Source organism: Erpetoichthys calabaricus, chromosome 1 (assembly GCF_900747795.2).
Source record: "Erpetoichthys calabaricus chromosome 1, fErpCal1.3, whole genome shotgun sequence".
Classification (NCBI taxonomy): Eukaryota; Metazoa; Chordata; class Cladistia; order Polypteriformes; family Polypteridae; genus Erpetoichthys; species Erpetoichthys calabaricus.
Window position 1 is genome coordinate 233,792,713 of NC_041394.2, and position 25,536 is coordinate 233,818,248.

At 40.0% G+C, this 25,536-nt stretch overlaps 1 protein-coding gene across 1 annotated transcript in view; it reads right to left on the bottom strand.

Annotated features, from left to right (window-relative positions):
• Nucleotides 1-25,536, bottom strand: part of LOC114660048 (V-type proton ATPase subunit S1-like) — a 65,051-nt gene that overhangs the window by 12,705 nt on the left and 26,810 nt on the right. Inside the window, exon 6 of the mRNA XM_028812567.2 lies at nucleotides 20,062-20,147. Within this exon, the coding sequence (XP_028668400.1) occupies nucleotides 20,062-20,147 (86 nt within the window). The remainder of the gene's footprint in view (nucleotides 1-20,061; nucleotides 20,148-25,536) is intronic.

Here is a 25,536-nt window from a genome sequence, read left to right on the forward strand (position 1 = left end):
TTCATTCATATGTTACGTAGGCACGTACCTTTTATCTTCGGCAATCTCATTCTCTAACCAGGCCTCAGGAGCTAACCAGTGTAACGCTGTCCACCAGCCCTTTCGTTATTCTGGCACATTGTTGACATTTGTGAGTAACAACAACGTACTAAACTGGAAGGTGGTCCTTCTTGCAACATAGAGGTGCCCCGAGTTCCAGCAGGGCATCATGGACAGTGGAGTTTTACATCACAGCCCTGCTGGATACCATGGGGGCCTCCAGGGGATGCTGCAGGAAGGAGCAGGGACTGTTATTTTCCCTATAACCCGGAAGTACGTCTTAGTCACAGTGACAGAGGAAATTACATACTTCTGGGATGAAGAAGTAGAGTTTTCACCTGACCCAGATGTGCTGGGAAGTCACATGGACTGAGGGATCAGAAGCACTTCCGGGTCATGGACTATAAAGGACTCTGGGAAATCCCAGATGGACTAGCTGAGTCGGGAGGAAGGATGACAACGCGTCTGGGAGTGGAGGATTGATTATTGCTATTGTGTACTGTTTATTTATGAGTATAATGGAGTGGAGGGTGCTTGATGCACATTATTATTATAAAATAAATTCATATTGGACTTTTATCTGGTGTCTGGAGTCTGATCCGAGGGTTCAAGGGAGCGATAGCGCCCCCTATGTGTCAACATTTTTTACATTATTCCAGTAAAATTTAAATTTATATATATATATATATATATATATATATATATATATATATATATATATATATATATATAAATTTAAATTTTACTGGAATAATGTAAAAAATGTTGACACACCCCTATTTACACCCCAACATGGCATTTGATGTCAGAACACTACATTCACCAGAACCCTAAAGGGACTATTTTATCCAAGACAATTGCAAATTAAATGTTGTTTTAATTCAGTTTTGTTATCCAATATCCTTCCTTTCATAATAATATCATTTATTTAATATGTACTGTTGCCATAGGTAGCAACACTACTGACACAAGCACCTCAACATCAAGTACTGGGGAAACACAGTCTTTTAACAACATCTGCCCTTTCACCTACAAAGCAGAGGAGAAGTTGCATGATGACATTTCCAGTTTGACTGAAGAGGTTCCACCATTTCTTTCCCAGCAGGGAAAAGCCAAGCAAAATTACACCTTTTATTGGCTAACTAAAAAGATTACAATATGCAAGCTTTCGAGGCAACTCAGGCCCCTTCTTCAGGCAAGATGTAATCAAGCAGGCAATTTCAATAATAATGTTGCCAGAAGTTTCATTAATGGAACCCTTTCAGAAGAGAACAGAGCACCACCATGGAAATAACTTTCAGCCATGTCTGACTGAGAGAGGCACTGGGGGACAATAGTGTCCAAAATGATGACCTCATTTAGAGTTTTTCCTTTAATTTCTTTGATTTGCCCATCATTAAACAGGGTCCTGGCTGGTCTCCAACCTTTTGTCTATCTTCCTATTGTCTTTTATTTATTGTGAAATTGTTAGTTTCTATTTGCAACTTCATGGTGTTTGTTTCTGTGTTTTTGTAATCAGACGCAGTGATTTTGTTTTATTTCTTAGTGGTACTTATGTGGTACAGTTTTTTGGTTGAACATTTTTTAGTAAACTAACAGTAAAATTTCCTTTGATTTTAGTCACTAGTCAGAGGGCCAGCCCAGCTAATTATTATTAACATTTTGGACAGTGTTGTTCAGTTGGGGTGATTTTAGTGATCTATATAGATTAAGGCCCCATTCACACTAGTACATTTTTGTTTAAATCTGATATTTTCAACTTTTTTCCATACCCCAGCATTTTAAACACAAAAAAATGAACACTTCCGAAAACGTTTTACGTTTAAAAACACTGGTTTAGTGCTACGGTGTGGATGGGGGAAAACAAAGATTTCTGGAATTGCTGACTCCATCACACTTTGGATGGTTTAATGCTTATTGCAATGTCTTATTCCCTGACTGATTACCCTTCACGGAAGAAAACATATTTCAACAGAAAGAGCATAGAAGAGTTGTTTCCATGGCACTTGTTTTGTTGTTTACCCGCATGCATCTAAATTGCATTTTGGTGATTTTTAGAAATTTAGAATACCAGTTGTATATGTGCTCAAACTGCACAAGCAAGTTCAGTCTTATCGACATGTCAGGTTGCTCGGACTGCTCAGGTTGCTCCTAATACATAGTGTACACATCAGAAAAGATCAGTGGGATCTCTCTATCCTCTGTTAAAGTTATCTTTATAAAGCATTTCACCCATAAAACTTACAGCATCTGTGTAGCTGTTGCTGTCTTTTTTTTTTTTGCACATTTGCAAAAACATCAGAATGGAAAGAATTTTTATCTTTAACATCTTTCTTCCCTCAACTTACAACAGAGTGAAACTGAATGTTGTTTTCTCACTGTGATGACTTCTCACTCTGCCACCTGGTGGAATCCTGCAGATTTACTTAAAGTACACATGCAAGTATAGACAGTACACTGCTTGCATAGCAGAAGCGTCCTCAAGTGCACATGTCGTGCATCCATTAAGTATATCCCCTGACTAACTCCTGATGCATATTGATATGAAAAACAACATTGTGTGGTTGTTGGTTGTTTAGTTTCAGGTTCACCCGCTCAATAGGTGGCAGCAAGGAGCTCCTGTGCACTATGCTCTACCACTGCTAAATGAGTTATAAAGGACAGTCTGGCTCTTTTAAAGGCGAACTGGAAATTTTTACTACAGGAGCACCTCGGGTTCTTCTAGGAGGGCTCAAGAGTTCCAGAAGGTACAGTGCATCCAGACAGTATTCACAGTGCATCACTTTTTCCACCTTTTGTTATGTTACAGCGTTATTCCAAAATGGATTAAATTCATTTTTTTCCTCAGAATTCTACACACAACGCCCCATAATGACAACATGAAAAAAGTTTACTTGAGATTTTTGCAAATTTATTAAAAATAAAAAAATTGAGAAAGCACATGTACATACAGTAAGTATTCACAGCCTTTGCTCAATACTTTGTCGATGCACCTTTGGCAGCAATTACAGTCTCAAGTCTTTTTGAATATGATGCCACAAGCTTAGCACACCTACCCTTGGCCAGTTTCGCCCATTCCTCTTTGGAGCACCTCTCAGGCTCCATCAGGTTGGATGGGAAGCGTCGGTGCACAGCCATTTTAAGATCTCTCTAGAGATGTTCAATTGGATTCAAGTCTGGGCTCTGGCTGGGCCACTCAAGGACATTCACAGAGTTGTCCTGAAGCCACTCCTTTGATATCTTGGCTGGGTGTTTAGGGTCGTTGTCCTGCTGAAAGATGAACGGTTGCCCCAGTCTGAGGTCAAGAGCGCTCTGGAGCAGGTTTTCATCCAGGATGTCTCTGTACATTGCTGCATTCATCTTTCCCTTTATCCTGACTAGTCTCCCAGTTCCTGGCGTTGAAAAACATCCCCTCAGCATGATGCTGCCACCACCATGCTTCACTGTAGGGATGGTGCCAGGTTTCCTCCAAGCGTGACGCCTGGCATTCACACCAAAACGTTCAATCTTTGTCTCATCAGACCAGAGAATTTTCTTTCTCATGGTCTGAGAGTCCTTCAAGTGCATTTTGGCAAACTCCAGGCTGACTGCCATGTGCCTTTTACTAAGGAGTGGCTTCCGTCTGGCCACTCTACCATACAGGCCTGATTGGTGGATTGCTGCAGAGATGGTTGTCCTTCTGGAAGGTTTTCCTCTCTCCACAGAGGACCTCTGGAGCTCTGACAGAGTGACCATCGGGTTCTTGGTCACCTCCCTGACTAAGGCCCTTCTCTCAGTTTAGATGGTCGTCCAGGTCTAGGAAGAGTCCTGGTGGTTTCCAGCTTCTTCCACTTACGGATGATGGAGGCCACTGTGCTCATTGGGACCTTCAAAGCAGCAGAAATTTTTCTGTAACCTTCCCTAGATATGTGCCTCGAGACAATCCTGTCTCAGAGGTCTACAGACAATTCCTTTGACTTCATGCTTGGTTTGTGCTCTGACATGAACTGTCAACTGTGGGACCTTATATAGACAGGTGTGTGCCTTTCCAAATCATGTTCAGTCAACTGAATTTACCACAGGTGGACTCCAATTAAGCTGCAGAAACATCTCAAGGATGATCAGGAGAAACAGGATGCACCTGAGCTCAATTTTGAGCTTCATGTCAAAGGCTGTGAGTACTTATGTACATGTGCTTTCTCAATTTTTTTATTTTTAATAAATTTGCAAAAATCTCAAGTAAACTTTTTTCATGTTGTCATTATGGGGTGTTGTGTGTAGAATTCTGAGGAAAAAAAATGAATTTAATCCATTTTGGAATAAGGCTGTAACATAACAAAATCTGGAAAAAGTGATGCGCTGTGAATACTTTCCGGATGCACTGTATTTCTGACCTTTTGTTTTACCTAATTGTGATCCCTGTCTGTCCTTTTAAAGCCCCATCCAGTCCATTTTTGAGTGTATTTGCTGTCTGGTGGTGAATCTGGGTAACAGTTCAACAGGAAGGAGGAAGAGGGGGTTGAAGTTCAAAGAGAGAAGAATTAGAGGCGTGTAGTAGAACTGGCAGTGCTAAGTGTGTCACTTAAGTTGGTGAGCCAGCCAGCCAACACACTGGAGTGACAGGGTGACTAAAAAATATAGGCAGTGTGAGAGATGCATCATGGTGCATTTGTGACTCCATCTGTTAATCCTTCCCTTGTGTTCTTTATTTATGGCAAAGACCACTTATGTATTGCTCTAGGCTTGATTACTGTTCACTCTTGGATGTAAGAATGTTGCTTACCTTCCATATAAATTGAGTATAATAGTTTCAGATACTGCATGCCTCTTACCAAAAACCCTGACACACTGACCTCTGAATCTTTCAACTGCAAACATAATGCATTGTAAATATCTGGAGTTATTTGTAAAACTGCATTGTTGAGTTAATGAATAGATTTTTGAAGAATGCACACACCATCTCTAGTATGTTAATTACATTGAAGGGAAAGCCAAAAAAAAAAATGTTTTGGACCTTGAACGTTATTCTCCTCGGAAATAAAAATAAACCTTATGACCATGGAACACATTTGAAAATGTAGTAAAGCAACACATTGATCAGCACTTTAAAAAGATTAGCCAAACAGAGATGGAACATTACCTTTTATAAAAAAAAACGCTGTAAATGTTCAGTTCAACAGATCTATCATGGGTTATAATTTAAATGTATGGTTAGCCGCAGACTGCTGAATATTTCATTTTTTTTTTATTTCCTTTAATTTTCTACTTTGATTTATTGGCCCCTGCTTGCAACAATGAGGGAGAAGACATGAATGAGGAAGACAAGTGGAGTGTTAGTGGTGTTCAAAAAACAATTTCAATTAATCAGAAGACACTACTAGGTAATGCCAGTGAATTACTTTAAGGATAATCAGTGTAGGGAGATGAAGGTTTAGAAGTCTTTGATAAAGTCGACTGCTTACTGCAGGATCCTTTTTCACTTTTTCTTTATTGAGGTTTTGGAAAGTTTCAACTGAATGAGAACAATTTAATCATTTATTCTGTCTGATGTTTCATGTTGTGGATTGACCTTTATATTGCTGGAATTGCATTCTTCCAGGAAACCAGAACTGATATTGACAGTTCATGAGAGTCTGTTATTATAGAAAACTAGATGGCCAGCTAACGACAGCAGTGGTCAGGTTATAGACCTGGATCCAAACAAGTGAAAAGCATGGCTAGAGAAGACAGACATGTTGATGTTCTAATTATATAGAACAGCCTGTGAAATAACTAATGTTTCTTAAAGATTTTAATTTTTGAATGGCAGGCAAGTGGGCCTGATTGCCAAAACATTATATTTCAAAAGAATGATAAAAGATTGTTCCTGAAATTCTCCTTGTTAGTTTTTTTTTATTTATGGTTAATTTGAAACAAACTTTAGATGATTTTCACAAACAGAACTCGCATTTAAATAACATTCCTACTGAGATGTCACATTTCAACGCACACAAGCAGGCTCACAGCAACAACTTTGCTGTCTAAAGTAATGGCAGTGACCAGTCAAGCAGTCCAGCAAATCACCAGGGCACAACACTCAAAATGCAAAGTATAAACAATGTGAACAAAAAGTGCTTCTAATAAATAACCAGCCCAAATTAAAGTAATTACAAAATAAACACATCTAGCAAATGGTTAGGTGAGGGTATATCTGACCTGATCTGATTATTGAATACTAGCTGTGCTATCCATCAGACAAGAAGGACTGAAATCTAAGTAATCAAGCACAATATTAACATTTGCAGTGCACCATCCATTGGAATGTATTCTTGCAATGCATGTAGTAATAAAATGCATTGTTGCATTATAAAAAATTGTAGTAATAAACTGTATTGCTACAAATGTTTGTGATGCCCCATCTGTTAAAATTAAAGAGATATAGCAACTGGACAGACACCCATTTATCATTTTATTAAGGTGGATAACAAAGTTCAAGACTGAGATGTTTTGAGGAAAAAGAAAGGACAAGGCAATAATTACAGGTAAAAAGTTAGAGAAAGCACTTAGATAGGCTGTCAGATGAAAAGTAAGGGTACAGAGGAGTGTGCTGTAATTGCCATTACCAAAAAAGAGCAGAAACAATTGATCCAAAGCATTGTGACAAATTGTGCAGTTGCTTACAAGACATTACCTGCTCTGAACCTAGTCTGGCACTTTATAGCAAATATGTATTCAGCTTTTCGGGATGCCCACTTCCTCAAACTTTCTTATCAGCGTTACCTTGTGATGAGAGAGGTTTGTGGCATTCTGAATAAATAAATAAACTGAGAGACCCCGAGCGTGCAACTCCAAGGTTAACTGGGGTGCTTGACTGATCGCGCATTTGTGTGAAAATGTGAGCAGGTCAGTCAGGTGCTTTACTTACATCACAGAGTAGGTGGAGGATACCACCTACACACAGTTATTCTGTCTGATGTTTCATGTTGAAACACAGTCAGGGCTATATAGGGAGCCTGCGAGGGAGAGATCAGATGAAAGAATAAAAAAAGATGAGATGAGAAAGATTATAAAAAAGAACAGATGTTAAGGAAGAAGAAAGTGGCAGGGCTGGGAAAGCTTGTGTCATGAAGAATGTAGGCATTGCACCATGATGATCCAACAATGATGGATGGATTAAAAGCCAGAAGTCTGTATGACCATCAGCATCAAGTGACTCCGTGAAAACCCGAACTACAAAGAGGACTATTTCATTTACGTTAGGTAGAATGCCCAGAGGGGACTGGGTGGTCTCGTGGCCTGGAAAATCCCTACAGATTTTATTTTTTTTCTCCAGCCTTCTGGAGTTTTTTTTTGTTTTTTCTGTCCACCCTGGCCATCGGACCTTACTCCTTTTCTATGTTAACTAATGTTGTCTTATTTTAATTTCTTATTTTGTCTTTTATTTTTCTTTTCTTCATTATGTAAAGCACTTTGAGCTACTTTTTGTATGTAAATGTGCTATATAAATAAATGTTGTTGTTGTTGTTGTTGGTTGGGAGTATGTACAAGGCCTGCGCTTGAGTGTGGGGCTGGAAAAGGGACTCTCCTTACAGCAATGCAGAGGAGAAGGTGCAGCATCCCCATTTTAATGAGGGGGATGTGAGAGGGTTTCAGTGAGGAGTCCTATGGACACAGAAGGAGTGGCAGTAAGAACCAAAACTTGGGATTTATTAAATGACTGTACCTGAATTTTAAATCACATATTAATCAGATTACTAGGACAGCATTTTTTCACTTAAGAAATATAGCAAAAGTTAGACCTCTTATGAAATTAGTTCACGCTTTTATTTTCAGTCAGCTAGATTACTGTAACGCACTCCTCTCAGGACTACCCAAAAAAGACATACAGTAAATTGATTGCAACAAGTGCAGAATGCAGCTGCTAGAATCTTAACTAGGAAAAGAAAATCCAAGCACATTTCTCCAGTTTTGATCTCACTACATTGGTTACCTGTGTCATTTAGAATTGACTTTAAAATACTGTTTATGGTTCATAAAGCCTTAAATAATCTCGCTCCATCTTATATTTCGGAATATCTTACCCCTTACACTCCAAATCGTAACCTTAGATCTTCAAATGAGTGTCTGCTTAGAATTCCAAGAGCTAAACTTAAAGGAAGTGGTGAGGTGGCCTTCTGCTGTTATGCACCTAAAATCTGGAATAGCTTACTGATAGAAGTTCGCCAGACTAATACAGTGGATCACTTTAAAACACTGCTGAAAACACATTACTTTCACATGAAATGATGCTCTGTACATTCAATTAATTATCATTATTATTCATTGTATTCATATTCAAAATCTGTACTAACCCCTACTTTCTCTTCTGTTCTTTTTCGATCTGCCGCCACCACCACCTAATCAAAGCACCATGATGTCCTTACATTGATGGATTAAAGGCCAGAAGTCCACATGACCGTCATCATCAAGTTCTTCCATGAGAACCCTGAATACAATGAGGACTGATTGAGGTCATTTATGTTAGGTAGAATGCCTAGAGGGGGCTGGGTGGTCTCGTGGCCTGGCACCCCTGCAGATTTGAGTTTTTTTATCCAGCCGTCTGGAGTTTTTTTTTTTTTTCTGTCCTCCCTGGCCATCAGACCTTACTTTTATTCTAATGTTAATTAATGTTCCCTTATTTTAAATCTTATTTATTTTGTCTTTTTTCTCTTTCTTCATCATGTAAAGCACTTTGAGCTACATTATTTGTATGAAAATGTGCTATATAAATAAATGTTGCTGTTGTTGTTGTCAGTGGGTACCTCCTCATGCTACAAGGTCCTGATGGGATAAGGTCAGGAGACGCCAAATTTTAGGAAGAGGCTTTGGGGCTCGAGTCTGTTTTTAGAAGAAGAAACCTGTGTGGGATTTTAACCTTGTTTCAATGGATATTTCTTGTTCGATAATTTACTGCATTTTAACTTCCATGTTCTACTTTGATTTTATGGATCCATTATTTATTGAAGATTTTTTTTTTGATTTTGCACTGCATTTTGGACACTGTTTGTTTTTAATAAAAGCACCCAACAGTTTGCACCAACTCCTTGCTGACTGTATGTGTCCTCATTTGCCTGACTTATCCTTGGGTATGTTATAGACGGCTCCAGGTTCAAGTGACTCCCCGAAGCAACCAGGGAACATGGAAACAACCCTGACTGTCGCATGTCCATGCTGCTTCATCTGAATTTTGTTTTTTGTTTTTATTTGTCATAACATTTGACAGATATCAGAATTCATTGAGCTATAATATATTCTCATCTAGTTCCATCCATCCATTATTCAACCCACTATATCCTAACCAGGGTCATGGGGGTCTACTGGAGCCAACAGAGGGTGCAAGGCAGGAAAGAAAACCTGGGCAGGGCGCTTCTCATCTATTTTCCTTTTTAAAATATTTCAGTATCATAATTGGTATGTAAAATATAAGTTGATCCAGGTGTAATAGAGTGACCACTGAGTGTGAGTACTGCAAACATCAGATGGCGTTGTGAGCAGCAGAAGTGTCAGTTTAAGATTCTGGAATGTTAGGGCGAAAATAAATTGGATTGTCAGTGTAACATCAGAGGTTCCACCAGGGTTGATGCATCCTATATAGTATATTGATAATGTGTCCCAGATATCTGTTAGATGGGGAGCTCAGCTCTGGTTCGTGGAAACGGTGACCAAATTGGGAACATATACTTTGCCTCTGGACACTAAGAAGATCATGCTGTCCCTCCAAGGCAGTCAGCTGTCTTTAAATCATGGCTTTTTAAGAACAGAATCACAGGGAGAATTGCTTTAACATGGACTTAGTTTTAGAGAGGCCTAGGCTAATCCAAATATGGAACCTGTCTGGTACTTAATATTACCTTCTAGTCATGTGGTCAGTGAGCTTGAAGTTTGGAATGGAGTGAGGGGCAAGAGATTTACTAGCAGAAGGAAGAGGACTCAAAGTGTTGAAGAGAAAGATACCGGACATGAAGAAGTGAGAGTTTGGTGTTGGTACTGTGGTGGGCAAGCCAACCTGGGTATACCAACCTACTGATTAGATAGCAGTTTAAGACCTGTTATCTAGACCTAGTGAGGGACAGTAGGTTTGTTGTTTTATTCCAATATTAACATGTACTTTGTGTTGTACTTTTACGGTATATCCCTTCTTTCTGTGTAAACTGTATATTTAGCCCTGACAGGACCAAGAAATTGAACACTGAAGTCATTCTAAAGGTGCCAAGTGACACATTGTCTATCTTGTACATTAGAATAGAAAAGTAGGTACCATATGCAATAAGAGCATTACTGTTTGGTGTGCCTACTGCCTAAATGTGAAGGAGCAAATTACCAATTCCCTTACAACTGAAGAGAACCCTCACCATTAAATGACTTTAAGCTTGAATTCTCCAGACTTACACTTTGCCCAGACAGATATAGATATAAATTAACTCACTGCCTGTTACAGTGGCGTAGCTAGAGTTCGTGTCGCTCAGGGCGGGCGGTGCTTCAATTTCCCGCCCTCCGTCATTTCTGAATAAGTTAACCTACTTAAATAGAGAAAAGCCAAGCAAAAAAGGTGTCATTTTGCTTGGCTTTTCTCTACATTCATAATGACTAACACGGTACTACACCCTAGTACTACTTAAATAGAAAATTAAAATGACATATAGAGAAAAATTAAGATACATTTTGCATAGATTTATAATTAATAATTTTTCAAATATAATTATTTATGAGCATCAACTAGACAAGAATATAGTATAGACGCACTGATAAGCCATGTTCTAATTATTAGGTTAATATAATTAGGCTGCGAAAACCAGAATCAGTGTAGTGTACAAGTGATAGGGGATGTTTTCTGCACAGAGGAAGAACGCATTTGGATTGATAACGAAATGAAATTATAAGTTGTAAATTAGTTGTTTATCTTCCTAGAAATTATTTTTCAATTTCCAGAGCTGAATTTTTCTTTAGACCTGCCTGCTCTTTGTTTCCTGTCATGTTATTTCAAGTTCAAATTTCCTGTCACATGTAAGGAAAAGCATTAAAGGTGGAGTGGTGGCTCTGTAGCTAAAGGATTTGTACTGGTATCTGGAAGGTTGCTGGTTCAAATCCTGATGCCAAAATGGATTCTACTCAATTGGGCCCTTGAGCCAGGCCTTTAACCTAAAAATTGCTCCAGGGGTGCTGTACAATAATAGCTGACCATGTGCTCTAACCACCAAGGGTCATGTGAAAAAATAATATCTCCTCAGGGATTAGCAAAGTACATTAAAAAATGCATTGAAAAATGGGAAATGTAAACATGGATTTGCTTACTGCTTAATCCAATTCAGGATCATGGGAGGCCCATACCCTATCCTGGTAACACTAGGAATGAATTAGAAACCAGCATGGTCTGGGGCATCTCTTCATTACAACATCCATTCCCACACAACCACACTCATAACAGGACAGTTTAGAATCGCAAAATAACCTACCAAACATACCTTTGTGATGTAGGAGGAAAATCAGATTACATGGAAATAGAGGGATAATGTGCAAACACAGGCAGTGACAGGGCCAGGACTCCAGCCCCCTCAATAAAGCAGCAGTACCGGTCATCTCCTGCCTTACAGAAGAAGTCCCTACTGGAATAAAATACTATTCTTCTATTATATTGTATAAATATTATTTATTATTGCATTGCTTTTGGAAAACTAAATGAAAAGATTATAATATAAATGTGGTCATTATGCAAATAAAATCTAAATTATTGGGAACATTGAAAATAAGAAAATGATAAGCATGGTATTATAAATCATATAAAAGATATCATGTAATGTTTTAAAAATTTAAATTACTTAAGATTATAACATATATAATGTTAAAAACATTTTAAGTTCATTAATTAATTACATGTACAGTACATTGTGCTTTTCTAATCTATTCAAAGTGCTTTACATAGACAGTGGGGAGCCACTTCAGTGATCACTGATTTGTAGCGTCCACCTGGAAGATGCAATGGCAGCCTTTCTTGCACCAGTACGCTCACAACACTTTAGTTATTTAGGTGGTGAAGGGGTGAGAGATACAGTTAGCAGCTTAGAGACATGGGATTATTAGGGGCCAGACAGGATGAGGCTGTGATGGACAATTTAGCCTGGAAATCAGGATACACCCTATGTTTTTGGAAATATGCTAAGAGATCATTTATGACCTCAGATAGTTAACACATCGGTTGTACATCTCATCCAAAGGATAGTGCCATTATTATAGCATAGTGTCCTCGTCACTGCACTGGAGCATTGGGACCCACACACAGGGTAAGCGCCTCCTGCTGGCCTCACCAAGCCTTTCCTGGATGGTCTCCCATTCAAGTAGTGGCTGAACCCAAACATGCTTCGCTTCAGGTGGATTGAATTACCTGGTCTGAAGTGCTGGTGGTATGGCCGCTAGCCGATTTGTGTGAGCTACTGTATTTTCACATGACTTGTTGACCATCTTGGAGCTAATCTTGTGCTGCCTATTGGTAGCATTATTTGATTTGCTCAATTTGCACAATTTGATTGGTAGAATATTCTAAAATAAATTGTATCAGAGTTGATTATACAACATAAGCAGTGTTGAAGAAGTAAGAATAAGAGGGAGGAACATAGGGTTATGTACAAGAGTGGAGGAAGATACACACAGGTAGATTACATCCTATGCAGAAGAGTCATTCTGTAGGAGATTGAAGACTGCAAAATGGTGGCGGGGGAAAATGTAGCTAAGCTGCATAGGATGGTGGTCTGTAGGATGACATTGGAGATCAAGAAGAGGGAGAGAGTGAGGGCAGAGCCAAGGATCAAATGGTGGAAATTGTAAAATTAAGGCTGCAAGGTTGAGTTTAGGGAGAAGGTGAGACAGGCACTGGGTGGTAGTGAAGAATTACCAGACAGTTGGGAAACTACAGCAGATGTAGTAAGGGTGACAGCAAGATGGGTGCTTGGCATGATATCTGGACAGAGGAAGGAGGAAAAGGAAACCTGGTGGTGGAATGGGGAAGTACAGGAGAGTATACAGATGAAGAGGATGGCAAAGAAGAAGTGGGATAGACGGAGAGATGCAGAAAGTAGATAACAGTACAAGGAGATAAGGCACAAGGTGAAGAGAGAGCTGGCGAAGGCTAAAGAAAAGACGTATGATGAGTTGTATGAGAGGTTGGACACTAAGGAGGGAGAAAAGGACCTGTACCGATTGGCTAGACAGAGGGACCGAGCTGGGAAAGATGTGCAGCAGGTTAGTGTAATAAAGGATAAAGATGGAAACGTACTCACAAGCGAGGAGAGTGTGTTGAGCAGATGGAAAGAGTACTTTGAGAGGCTGATAAATGACGAGAACAAGAGAGAGAAGAGGTTGAATGTGCAATGGATTTAGTAAGGAGGAAGTAAGGACAGCTATGAAGAGGATGAAGAATGGTAAAGCCGTTGGTCCAGATGACATACCTGTGGAAGCATGGCGGTGTCAAGGAGAGTTGGCAGTGGAGTTTTTAACCAGATTGTTTAATTGAATCTTAGAAAGTAAGAGGATGCCTTAGGAGTGGCGAAGAAGTGTACTGGTGCCGAAATATTTAAGAATGAGGGGGATGTGCAGGACGGTATTAATACAGGGGTATAAAAGTGATAAGCCACAGCATGAAGTTATAGGAAAGAGTAGTGGAAGCTAGGTTAAGAAGTGAGGTGATGATTAGTTAGCAGCAGTATGGTTTCATGCCAAGAAAGAGCTCTGAGGGTGTTGATGGAGAAGTATAGAGAAGGCCAGAAGAAGTTGCATTGCGTCTTTGTGGACCTGGAGAAAGTCTATGACAGAGTGCCTCGAGAGGAGCTGTGGTATTGTAAGAGGAAGTCGGGAGTGGCAGAGAAGTACATAAGAGTTGTACAGGATATTAATTAAGAGTCTGCATGGGTGTGGGGCTAATTTAAAGTGTGCTGCCCACTTCAGATAAATACATATACCCACACACGGCCATCCATTTTCCAGGGCTAATTAGTGACTCTAACTCCAATTGTCATGGAATGAGTGAGTGGAGTTGTGCATGTGTAGTGGCCATGTGATGGACTGATGCTTTGTGATGCTCAATCTATAGGCCATTTCTGCCTTACATCCATTACTGTGGCCCCCTTACAGTGCTTGTCACACACATGCGAATAGGAGTCAACCAAAGGGCTTGAATAATGGCAATTCCACATCTGAGCAGGGGGCGGCGGGGTGCACTAACTGTCTCTCTTGATCCCTTGCAGACCATTCTGGGGAAATCCCACAGGGTTCCGGCGCCTCGGATGATGTCACTTCCGGTTCAGCCTGTGATGACGTCATTTCCTCCACTGGCCTTTAAAGCTGCCATTTTGTCTGTATTCATCAGTTCTGTTTTGGACTCAGTTGAGTAAACAATGCACTGTTCTACGAAAAGCATTTTTGCAGCCAGAGGACATTATACAGGTAGCTGCCCCAAACATTTACAAATGTCTAAGTGTCGTTCTTGTCACATGCTAAATTTGGATTTAGTAAAATTATAAAATGAATACATAGATGGATGCTATTTTTTTCACCAGTGTTCCAGGAAGCCTTTTTCCTGCCCCACTTGAAACCCATGCCTCAAGCACTAACACCAATCCAAGTTGTGAGCTGCTGATTAAACTGACTTTGATGTGTGTGAAAAAAATGGATACCTAATGGAAACACATGCATAGGTGCAGAGGACCAGCAAACACTAGTGTCAAAACCAGTGGTCAGTGTGGAGTCCAAATGATGTTGTGTGATGTCACTACCCACTCTACCATCATGAAGATGGTATGCTGTCCATACTTACAGCATATATACAGTGTAGCACATGACATGACAAGATCTACCCCTGTCTACAACTTAAGCTTACATGCTTGTACATTCAAGCCTCCACTTGGAGTGAAAAGGATGGTCACATAGCTTGCTTAAGTAAATGAAGGACAGCTGCAGACCCTCTTCCTTAGTGTTTGGTTTAGTTGTGCTGTACTCACCTAATATAGCTTGTTCTCATTAAATGCTATATAAGGTTTAACCAAAAATAATGTAGAGAGTATTATGCTAGCATGGAAAAATGAGAGAAAGAAATAAATTGAAGCCTCATTTCATCATTAAACATGACCTTTGCGATACTTTACCAAATTAAGTAGAAAAGAATGCCATGTTCAGCAACATTTGAAGTAATGTCTTAACAAATGAATTACCACACTGGTCTGAACATATTTTAAAAATGCAAGCCTATTTATTTTTCTGCATACATTTGTAAGGTGATGGCCACAACTACTGATTTTTTTTTTTGTTTTATAAGCAGCTATTAGTTAAAACTAGTAGAACATTAAGGGCTGATCATGTGACTTAATGTTTCACTGTTGTGTGTACAGTTGCTTCTTGAATTTGATGTTGCTTAAATAACTCATCCCTTCACCCTGACCTTCCCTCTACTGCCATTCACTCACTCTATACCAGACAGAAGCAGTTTAAACTGAAATTAGCAAACAGAAGGCTGATCATCAGGAAATAGCATAACACATAAGTTATAAACAGTGTTAATTAAGATTAGAAAGGTTCCATTTTCTTTGACTGTAAAATCTAATCTTTGAAATGTACAACCCAGATGCTTATCAATTTGATGATCTGTATGTAGCCCAACATACACAACAGAAAAAATGATAAAAATAATGAATTGTGGTGCTCTGATGACAGATGACTAAAGTGGAAGGAGATGTTTGACTGAATTAAAGTTTAGCAAAAGAGTTTAAATTTGAACTGTACCATATATAAGTACTCCCGGGAAAAAAACAAAAGGAGTGTTTCTGATCACACCAAAGAAACATACAGAAATAAACAGCATGGTATTGCAAACTGAAAGTTTAGATTGCACAAATTATTGCATATCAAATCAAATTAATCTGCGATGGGCTGGTGCCCTGCCCAGGGTTTGTTCCTGCCTTGCGCCCTGTGTTGGCAGGGATTGGCTCCAGCAGACCCCTGTGTTAGGATATAGCGGGTTGGATAATGAATGGATGCATAATCAAATTAATGGCAATTCAACAAAAACAAGACCGGTTAACAAAATTGAATTGAAACACCATTTGATTTGTAATTGTCTTGAATACTTTGGTTCCTTTAGGTGTGCTAGCGAATGTATCTATCTGACTTCAATAACAGCAATATTGGGGAGTAAACCAGAGGTGTAACAAAACAAAGGTTTCTTTAATGTAATATTCCAATAAAGTTGAAATGTACATACACTTTTGATGAATTTCAGCAGTAATATTATGGCTCATTGCCATTACATTGTGTGCTATTTATTAGGCATGCAGGTCTCGTGCTATAAAACATTGTGCTGTTTAACACTTCTGTTAATTGACATTCCAATTAAAAAAAGAACAAAATAAAGGAAAAGCTCAGTATAAGGAATTGCGTCTACATTAGCATTTGTTTCCAATTCCAAATTGGTTTGCTGTAAATACAAATTTGCCCATCTCTCCATTATTTAGTGCTTTGACCTTGGCTTCTGTCAGACTATGTTTTTGGGTTGCTTTTTAATCTCCACCGCTCAGTTTGCTTCCCTGTCTCAATCCCACTTTAACAGAAGGGCTGTCAGGGTCAGGTTTCGGTTTTAGGATTTGCTCAGACACAAATGCAACATTAAAAATTTTAATAGACTTAAAGTAGCTTTAATATGCTGGCAAGGAATCACTTATGGCCTGACGTGGATAAAAGGCCTGAATTTGTGCGTATATTCTTAGATTTGTTTAGATATACATCCATTTTCAAAACTGTTTAATTCACTTCAGTACAAATACATAAATACATCCACCCATCCATTTTCTAACCCCGTTCATGAAGAGCAGAGTTGCAGGAGTCTATCCCAACTAGCATCAGGCACAAGGCAGGAACAAGCCCTGGACAGGGGCAAGCCTACCACAAGGTGGACAGACACACACACACATATCAGGGGTCAGCTTAGCATTGCCAATCCACCTAACCTGCCTGTCATTGGACAGTGGGAGGAAAATGGAGCACCTGGAGGAAACCCACTCAGACATGGGGAGCAGCCAGGACTTAATCTCCAGTCTTCTTGTTGCAGGCAAGCAGAGCCATTGTGTTGCAACATAAATGTATATCACACAGAATTAAAATGTTATAGATTGACATTTTATTTGATATCTCTCTATTATAATAAAAAAATCCTGGTATGAGACGAGACTTTTTCAGAGAGATACTTTCACGTCCCACGAGACGAGACTTTGTGCCAAGATTTAACTATGCCCGGGGCCGGAAATAAAAGACAAAGAGAAGAAGACAAAGTAGAACATCATAAAGAATTTAAAAATGTTGGCACAATACACATACAGAGCAGGTTAGAGATAATGAAAGTACTATCTATCTATCTACTAAAATTTGAAAGCCTCAAAAAAATTATAGTAAAGATCGCATTAGCGCAAACAAACGGAAATTATTACTCGGTGAAATAACGGAACAGCAAAAAGAGATCGAATATATTGTTCGGATTTCAACTTTAAGTCGGAGACTTGTAGATCGTCTAATTCATGGTGCCATCAGGGAAAAGTAGTGTTTCTTCCCACTGAAGAGGTGTATCCGTGAGAATTAAAAGATTTCTTTTTTGGTGAAAGTCAAATCCACATATGTGAGCAGCAGAGATGCAAATCACTGCCGTATATCGCAGGAACTGGGGGGGGAGTCTGCTGCGTGGCTGGCGAGTGAAGCGAGCAAGGGGCAAAGCCCCTAGTATAGTAATATCCATCCATCCATTTTCCAACCCACTGAATCCAAACACAGGGTCCCGGGGGTCTGCTGGAGCCAATCCCAGCCAACACAGGACACAAGGCAGGAACCAATCCTGGGCAGGGTGCCAACCCACCGCAGGACACACACAAACACCAAGCACACACTAGGGCCAATTTAAAATCGCCAATCCACCTAACCTGCATGTCTTTGGACTGTGGGAGGAAACCGGAGTGCCCGGAGGAAACCCACGCAGACACGGGGAGAACATGCAAACTCCATGCAGGGAGGATCCAGGAAGCGAACCCAGGTCTCCTAACTGCGAGGCAGCAGCGCTACCACTGCGCCACCGTGCCACCCTGTATAGTAATATAGTAAGAGTTATTAGGTGCAACATTGGTGTTGTGATTAGCACTGCTCCTGCCTCATGGGTCCAGTGTCCTGGGCTTGAAATCCATGTCCGGATATTGTTGGTGCTGGACTTTGCACGTCCTTCCCATGCTTGCATGACTTTTTCCCCAGTTCCCTTCCAATGTCTCACAAGATGTGGTTAGTTTAGATGGTGACTCCAAACTGGCTCCAACATGTGGGTATGAGCATGAGTGTGTGTGTTGTACCTGGTAAAGGACTGGAACCCTTGTTGTACCTTACATTCGGTGCTGACTTGATAGGCTATGACGCCCCACAGTGCTGAGGCAGAGTAAGATGTTTTAAGCATGTATGTATATGGAGAGTTATCTGGACAATAGTTTACAGGATAATAAAGATTATAAATAGTATGATAAAAAATATTTAAGTTCAAGTAATAACTGGAAAATGTAAAAAGATAACATAATACACCATCCTCAAACTAGCTTAATTTAAGTCAGCATTGCAGGGTGCCAGAACCTTTCCTAGCTGCATTGGGGGTAGGGCAGGATACAGCTGTGTAGAGACTGCCAGTCCATCACAGAGACCACTCAAGTGCACCCACACTCACACTCATACTCGGCCAGTTACGAACCAACTAATGTGCATGTCTTTGGGATGGGGCAGAAAAAGGGTCACACTTTAGCTTGGGTATCTATTATAAACCAAATGTTTACAGGCCATAAATATTTTTTGAGCTATTAACAATAATACTTTATCAGTACAAATAAAAGGAAAAATGTTACTTCCATTTTTAAATTATGTTACAAAAAGCTTATAATCCATCTTACTAACCGAAGGTTGTAAACCGGATATGGACGCAGGGCGCTGGGTGCAGGGTGCATCGAGGCGCACGCGCTCTGCCGCACTGCACAGAAAACACAGAAACGAGAAGGTTGTAAACCGGATGTCACGCGCACTGCCGCACTGCAACGAGCCTGCCACCTGTAAACTAGACTTGCTCTAATCCACTGTGCCAGTAATGTAGATCACATAACGGTCATTCAGTTTGGCGCCCGCCCCAGAGTCCACAGTCAAACGCAGTGGCGTCCCAAAACGCTGTGGTGCCCGCCCCAGAGTCAAACGCAGCTGCTTCCTGGAGTCAGTAGGTGGCGCCCAAATAACACAACGTAATGCACCGTGGCGCCCGCCCCAGAGTCAAACGCAGCAGCTTTCCAAAACGCAGCAGCTTCCCAGAGTCAGTACGTGGCGCCCAAACAACACAACCAGTGAGCTACACTTGCTCTAATCCACTGTGCCAGTATTATAGATCACATGACGGTCACAGACTCTAACCCAGCGGCTTCCCAGACTCAGTGGCTGGCACACGAACACCACAACCTGTAAACTGAACTTGCTGTGCTCCACTCTGCCAGTGCAACGGAATCACGTCTCCACAAAACAAGACCGCTTTACTACAGATATGCTTATGTAGTTAAATGACATTTCCCCAGACGCACCCATGGAACAGAAACTGATTGCCATTCTTGGATTTCCGATTCGCTAGCGAATCGCAGGCTTACTAGTATGTTCTTTAACATGCATACTGTTCATAGCTTCTTGTAATGGACACCTAAACTCAAGTATTAGCAGAAAAGAGCAAATTGTTTTCATTAAGAATTTGAAGTGCTTTATAGAAGCATATTATATCATATGTGGTCTTAGCTTCGGTTTACAACAATCATATCTAATGAATGGATGGTGGTCTTGCAGCCCATCAGTGTCAGAGGTCATCCTCTCAGTGCAAACACTCCCAACATGTCTTTAAAAGTTCTAAAAATGACACTAATCATCACATTTTTCCCGTTATATTCCTTTGCAGCCCAGAACTGGATAAAATTTTTTTTAAAAATGTTATGTTATTTTACTTACCACAGAGGGCTGAGATGCTGTAAACATTGCAGTATACTGAATTCCGCTTGCTTGCAGAAGTGATATGAAATCTTTCATTATATGATCTGGAACATAAAATTAGTAATCCATACATTAGTTTTTAATTTTCAGTTTTCAGCGCTTGTATCTGTCAGAAAAACAACCTGTTGTCAGGCAATTTAGTGGAAGTTAAATTACAAAATAAATAAATTGTCTTAAAAATGAACTAAAATGGACTGAAAAAAATTAGATATTTGTTATTCAGTTGTGTTTTTATTATATAGAAAGTGTACAGTATAGCTAGAAAGGGGCACCAGTGCTGTAAAACTAAGTTGGTCTTTGAATTCTTGGGTGAAAAACTGGACTTCTGTTTTCTGTTCACACAGAAGTAATGCTACACAGAATGAATGTCACAAATACAAAGCTGGCAGAGAAAGAGCCTTAACATAGAGGCCGCACAGATGACAGGTCCAGCATGGTTGCTCATGTGGGTGCGTGTATATGGCTTGTAATCCTGCAGTTCGCTATTCAGGTTTTACCTGGATGTGTTTCTATTTTGTGTTTGGTTTTGCCCATTGTTACACTCCTTCTCTTTTCTTGTTCTCTCTTACTCCATTTCTTTATATCTCCTCTGTAATACTGGTCAATCATTCTGAATATGAATTCTCAGTTCTTCTGTGAGTTGGACTTCACTTTATATTTTAAAGGGTCATGTTCCAGAGAAATGTTCCTTATATCAAGTTAGAGATTTACAGTGCCTATAAAAAGTATTCAACCCCTTGGAAGTTTTTACAGCTTATTTATATGCAACGTTGAATCACGGCAGATTTAATTTGGCTATTTTGACATTGATTAACAGGAAAAGACTCCTTAATGTCAAAGTGAAAACAGGTATACACAAAGTGGCCTAAATTAACTACAGATTTAAAACATACAATAATTGACAGATTTAAATCATCACTGGTGCAACCAATTACTATTAGAAATTACATACTCAGATCCATAGAGATCACCTGTCTGGGAATTTAAATTAATTGAAGTATAAATGCAACTGTATATGGAAGGTCAAGTTGCGGCCAGTCAGTTTCATGGCGTAACCTATACAATGAAGACAAAGGGACAATTCAGGCAACTCTGTGAAAAGGTTAATGAAAAGCACATGTCAGGAGTAGGAGACAAGAAAAAATCCAAGTCACTGAATACCCCTTAGAGTCCAGGTAAATCAATCATTAACAAATGGAAAAAGTGTGACACAGCTGTAAATCTAATTGGAGGAAGTCATCTAAAAAATTGAGTGAAAATTGAGCTGAGATTGGACAGCCTGTACATATAACAATTGTTTCCTGTGCTTCACCAGTTACAGCTTTATAGTAGAGTGCCAAAGAGAAAAAACAAAGGCTAGAGTTTGCCAGAAGGGACTTGGGAGATTCTGAAATCGTCTGGAATAAGGTTCTATGGTGTGATGAAACCAAAATTAAGCTTTTTGACTAAATGCAAAACACTGCACATTATCACAAACATACTGTCCCCACAGTGAAGCATGGTGGTGGCAGCAATATGCTGTGGGGATGATTCTCTGAAGCAGGCCCTGTAAGGCTTGTAGGCTAGAAGGTAAACTGATGACTGGACTTCAGAAGTGCTGTTCACTCTTGATGAACATGAAACCTAACAGAGTTTAAACAGTTTGGCTAGGAAGAATGGGGGAAAACTTTAGTGTCCAGATGTGCAGAAAGTGATAGAGACCTTTGTACACAGACTCAAGGCTGTCATGGCTGTCAGCAGTGCATCTACTAAAAACTGAATACTTATGCAATCAATTATTTTATGTTTTTATTTCTAATTCATTTAGATCACTTCGCAGAGTTCTGTTTCCACTTTTACATTCTGTAACTTGAATTAAGGAACATTCCTCTAGAACATAACACTCCTTAAATAGGATATATCTATCTGTATAGATTATAGAGGGAAACATCCATCCATCCATTTTCCAACCCGCTGAATCCGAACACAGGGTCACGGGGGTCTGCTGGAGCCAATCCCAGCCAACACAGGGCACAAGGCAGGAAACAATCCCGGGCAGGGTGCCAACCCACCGCAGGACACACACAAACACACCCACACACCAACCACACACTAGGGCCAATTTAGAATCGCCAATCCACCTAACCTGCATGTCTTTGGAATGTGGGAGGAAACCGGAGCGCCCGGAGGAAACCCACAATTTAAATCAAAACCTTTCTGCAATCTCCCTTCATTTGTCTGAAACTGTACCTTCTAGTAGTGTTTTAGGTATGTGTGGCAGATATTCATCATCTCCTAATATTTTACTAGATGGAATTTCCTAGGGCCCAGTAGTGCTGATCAGAATGATAATATGATAAGAATCATTTGCTATAGGTACCCTTAGGTTAAGGGATAGTATTAGTGAACTGTTTTTCTTAGTGCAGTTTTGTCAGTTTTCTTGAAAGTTTAGTGTAGCTGTTGGTTTACCAAGATGTTTTCAGGAGAGGATGCTGGGACAGAAATTCAACAGTAATGTCAATAACTGCATTAACACATTTGAATTATAGACGTTTCAAGGACCATGACATAACTGTTAGAATTACACACCAGTAAAGCACATTTTATTTATTGGAATCACGACCAACTGATCTGTATGCTGCTGTGTCCTTACAAGCAGTGGAAGCCACCTTTCAAAGAAACACAGGACAAGTTAAAATTGTTCTTACAATTTAGTTAATCATTATATCTGACTAGCCTGTTAATCTCTCCTTTTAATTTTCTTTAATAGCTGCCCTTTTCTCTACTTTGGTCTTTCTCTGTTTTCCAAACTTCCGGCTTAGTTTCTCCTTCTCTCATGAAGATTGTTTGAAATTAAATTATGTACCTTTTCCTTTTGCAGGTGCAAGCTGCATTCTCCTCTAAAATCTACATGTAAATCATACACTAATTATCCGCAACATTAAAATCACCTGCCTATTGTTTAGGTACCCCTTGGCCGTCAAAATAGCTCTGACCCGTCTCACCATGGACTCCACAAGACCTCTGAAGTTGTCCTGTGATATCTGGAATGAACATATTAGCAGCAAATCCTGTAAGCTGCCAGGTAGAGCCTCCATGGACCAGACATGCTTTCCCAGCACATTCCACAGATGCTCGATCGGACTGAGATCTGGGGAATTTGGAGGCCAAGACAACACCTTGAACTCTTTTGTTGTGTTCCTCAAAACAACCCTGAACAGTTTTTGCAGTGTGATAGGGCACATTATCCTGCTAAAAGAGACCACTGCAAACAGGGAATACTATTGCCATGGAGGGGTGAATGTGGTCTACAACAATTTTTAGGTAGGTGGTACATGTCAAAGTAACATCCACATGAATGCCAGGACCCAAGGTTTCCCAAAAGAACATTGTCCACAGTATTATATTGCCTATGTCGGCTTGCCTTCTTCCCCTTGTGCATCCTGCTTTCCCAGGTAAACGATTGACGCACACATGCACACCCAGCCATCTATATGCTCTAAAAGAAAACATGATTCATCAGATCAGGCAACCTTCTTCCATTGCTCCATGGTCCAGTTCTGAGGCTCATATGCCCATTGCAGGCACTTTCGAAGGTGGACAGGGGTTAGCATGGACAATCTGACCAGTCTGTGGCTATGCAGAAACATAATCAGAAAGCTGCAACATACTTTGTGTTCTCATATCCTTCTGCCATGGTCAGCATTTGGTTGTTCAGCAATTTGTGCTACAGTAGCTCCTCTGTTGGATAGGGGAACGCGGGCTAGCCTTTGCTCCCCACACATATCAATTTAGCCTTGAGTGGCTATGGCCCTGTCGCTAGTTGACTGGTTGTCCTTCCTTGGAGCAATTTTGGTAGGTAGTAACCACTGAATACGGGGCACACCCCACATGATCAGTTGTTTTGGAGATGCCCTGACCCAGTTGTCTAACCATCACAATTTGGCCCTTGTCAAAGTTGCTCAGAAGTTCCCATTTTTTCCTGCTATCAACACACCATCTTCAAGAACTGACTGCTACCTAATATATTCCACCCCTTGACAGGTACTACTGTAATGGGATAATCATTGTTATTCACTTCATCTTTCAGAGGTCTTAATATTGTATCTAACTGGTGTACAGTGTGTGTGTTTATGCAGTATCTATAAACATACAGTAAAAAATTATTATATTGTAGTTTAGTATTGGCAGGTTATTTTTTAATGCAATAGCACACAAATTATGGCTACATTCAGAAACCATCACAATACATAAATTGTAATCGGATTGAATCCCACCACCTGTTCACCCTACTCTTGAACAAATGAACTCATGCTTGTTAGTTCAGCTGTGGAGTCACCTACTGTGCTACATTTCCCACCCCAGTTGCACTCAGGAAGTGGAAGTCACAGTGGGCACCTATTACAGTATTTATGAAAGAGGTAGCTGTCTTCTAGATCTTACATAAAATTGCTTTGTAAATAATACATCTTAAAATATTTCAGCAGTATGCAGTTTGGGAATGATTAGCCATCACAGGTGCCTATGAGGAATATGATCTCAATGCAATACCAATAATTTATTCTGCAATCAGTCACACTGAAAAAAAAATTACAGTTTGGATGACTGCTGTGTGGAACACATTACAGCGGAAGTTGAAAGGCACAATTAGCTTTCACATTGTGCTTTAGGACCATACTTGTGCTTAACAACACTGAAATCAAAAACTAAAAGAATGAGAAAATAGGAAGAGTCTAAAAGAACGTCTGAGTTTGTAGGTGTCAGACCAGTAAATGGAGTGAGTATACTGTAGTCGGGCTTGTCTTCACTCAAGGACAGGTAGTATACAGCATAGACCTGTCTCTTGCAACATTAAGGTCACATGAGTGCAGGAATTTCAGAGTTCTAATTTGCCATTCCTTCACAAAAGCCACTGATGACTGTTAAAGTACTTCCAGAGCTTGCTTGCAAGTGAAACCAAGATGCTAACTAAAGCCAGAAAATTGTGTCTGCATTCAGGAAGAGAACTGAGACAAAGGCTCAGTGCTTGTAAGAAGAAGTACATTTTATGAGAGACACTGACCAATGAGAAGTTGTTGGTGATATTTGGTGGGTGGGCAAGTAGGTGAGCAAAATCACCTGGATGACTGCAGCTCAAGACCATTATATGTAGACTAGGGGTGGCAACAACATTTTGTTTTTATTTGATTTTGTTTGTACTTTATGTAATCCTTAAATTTCTGCTTCAATATTTTTTGAAGTAGAAGACACTGAAATCGAAAGCTAGTTTGGAAATGAAAGGCTTCAAGGTAAATACAGAAAAGACCAAATGATGGGTGTAGATGACGTCAGTGCATGGTTATGCAATGCATGTGGAAGAGGTGTTGGAAGAAACTCAGTCCAATGGATCGTTTGTCTGAAGTGGATTCATAAAAGATGTAGAGTTGTGAAGAGCAATCTGCAGACTGAAGGTAC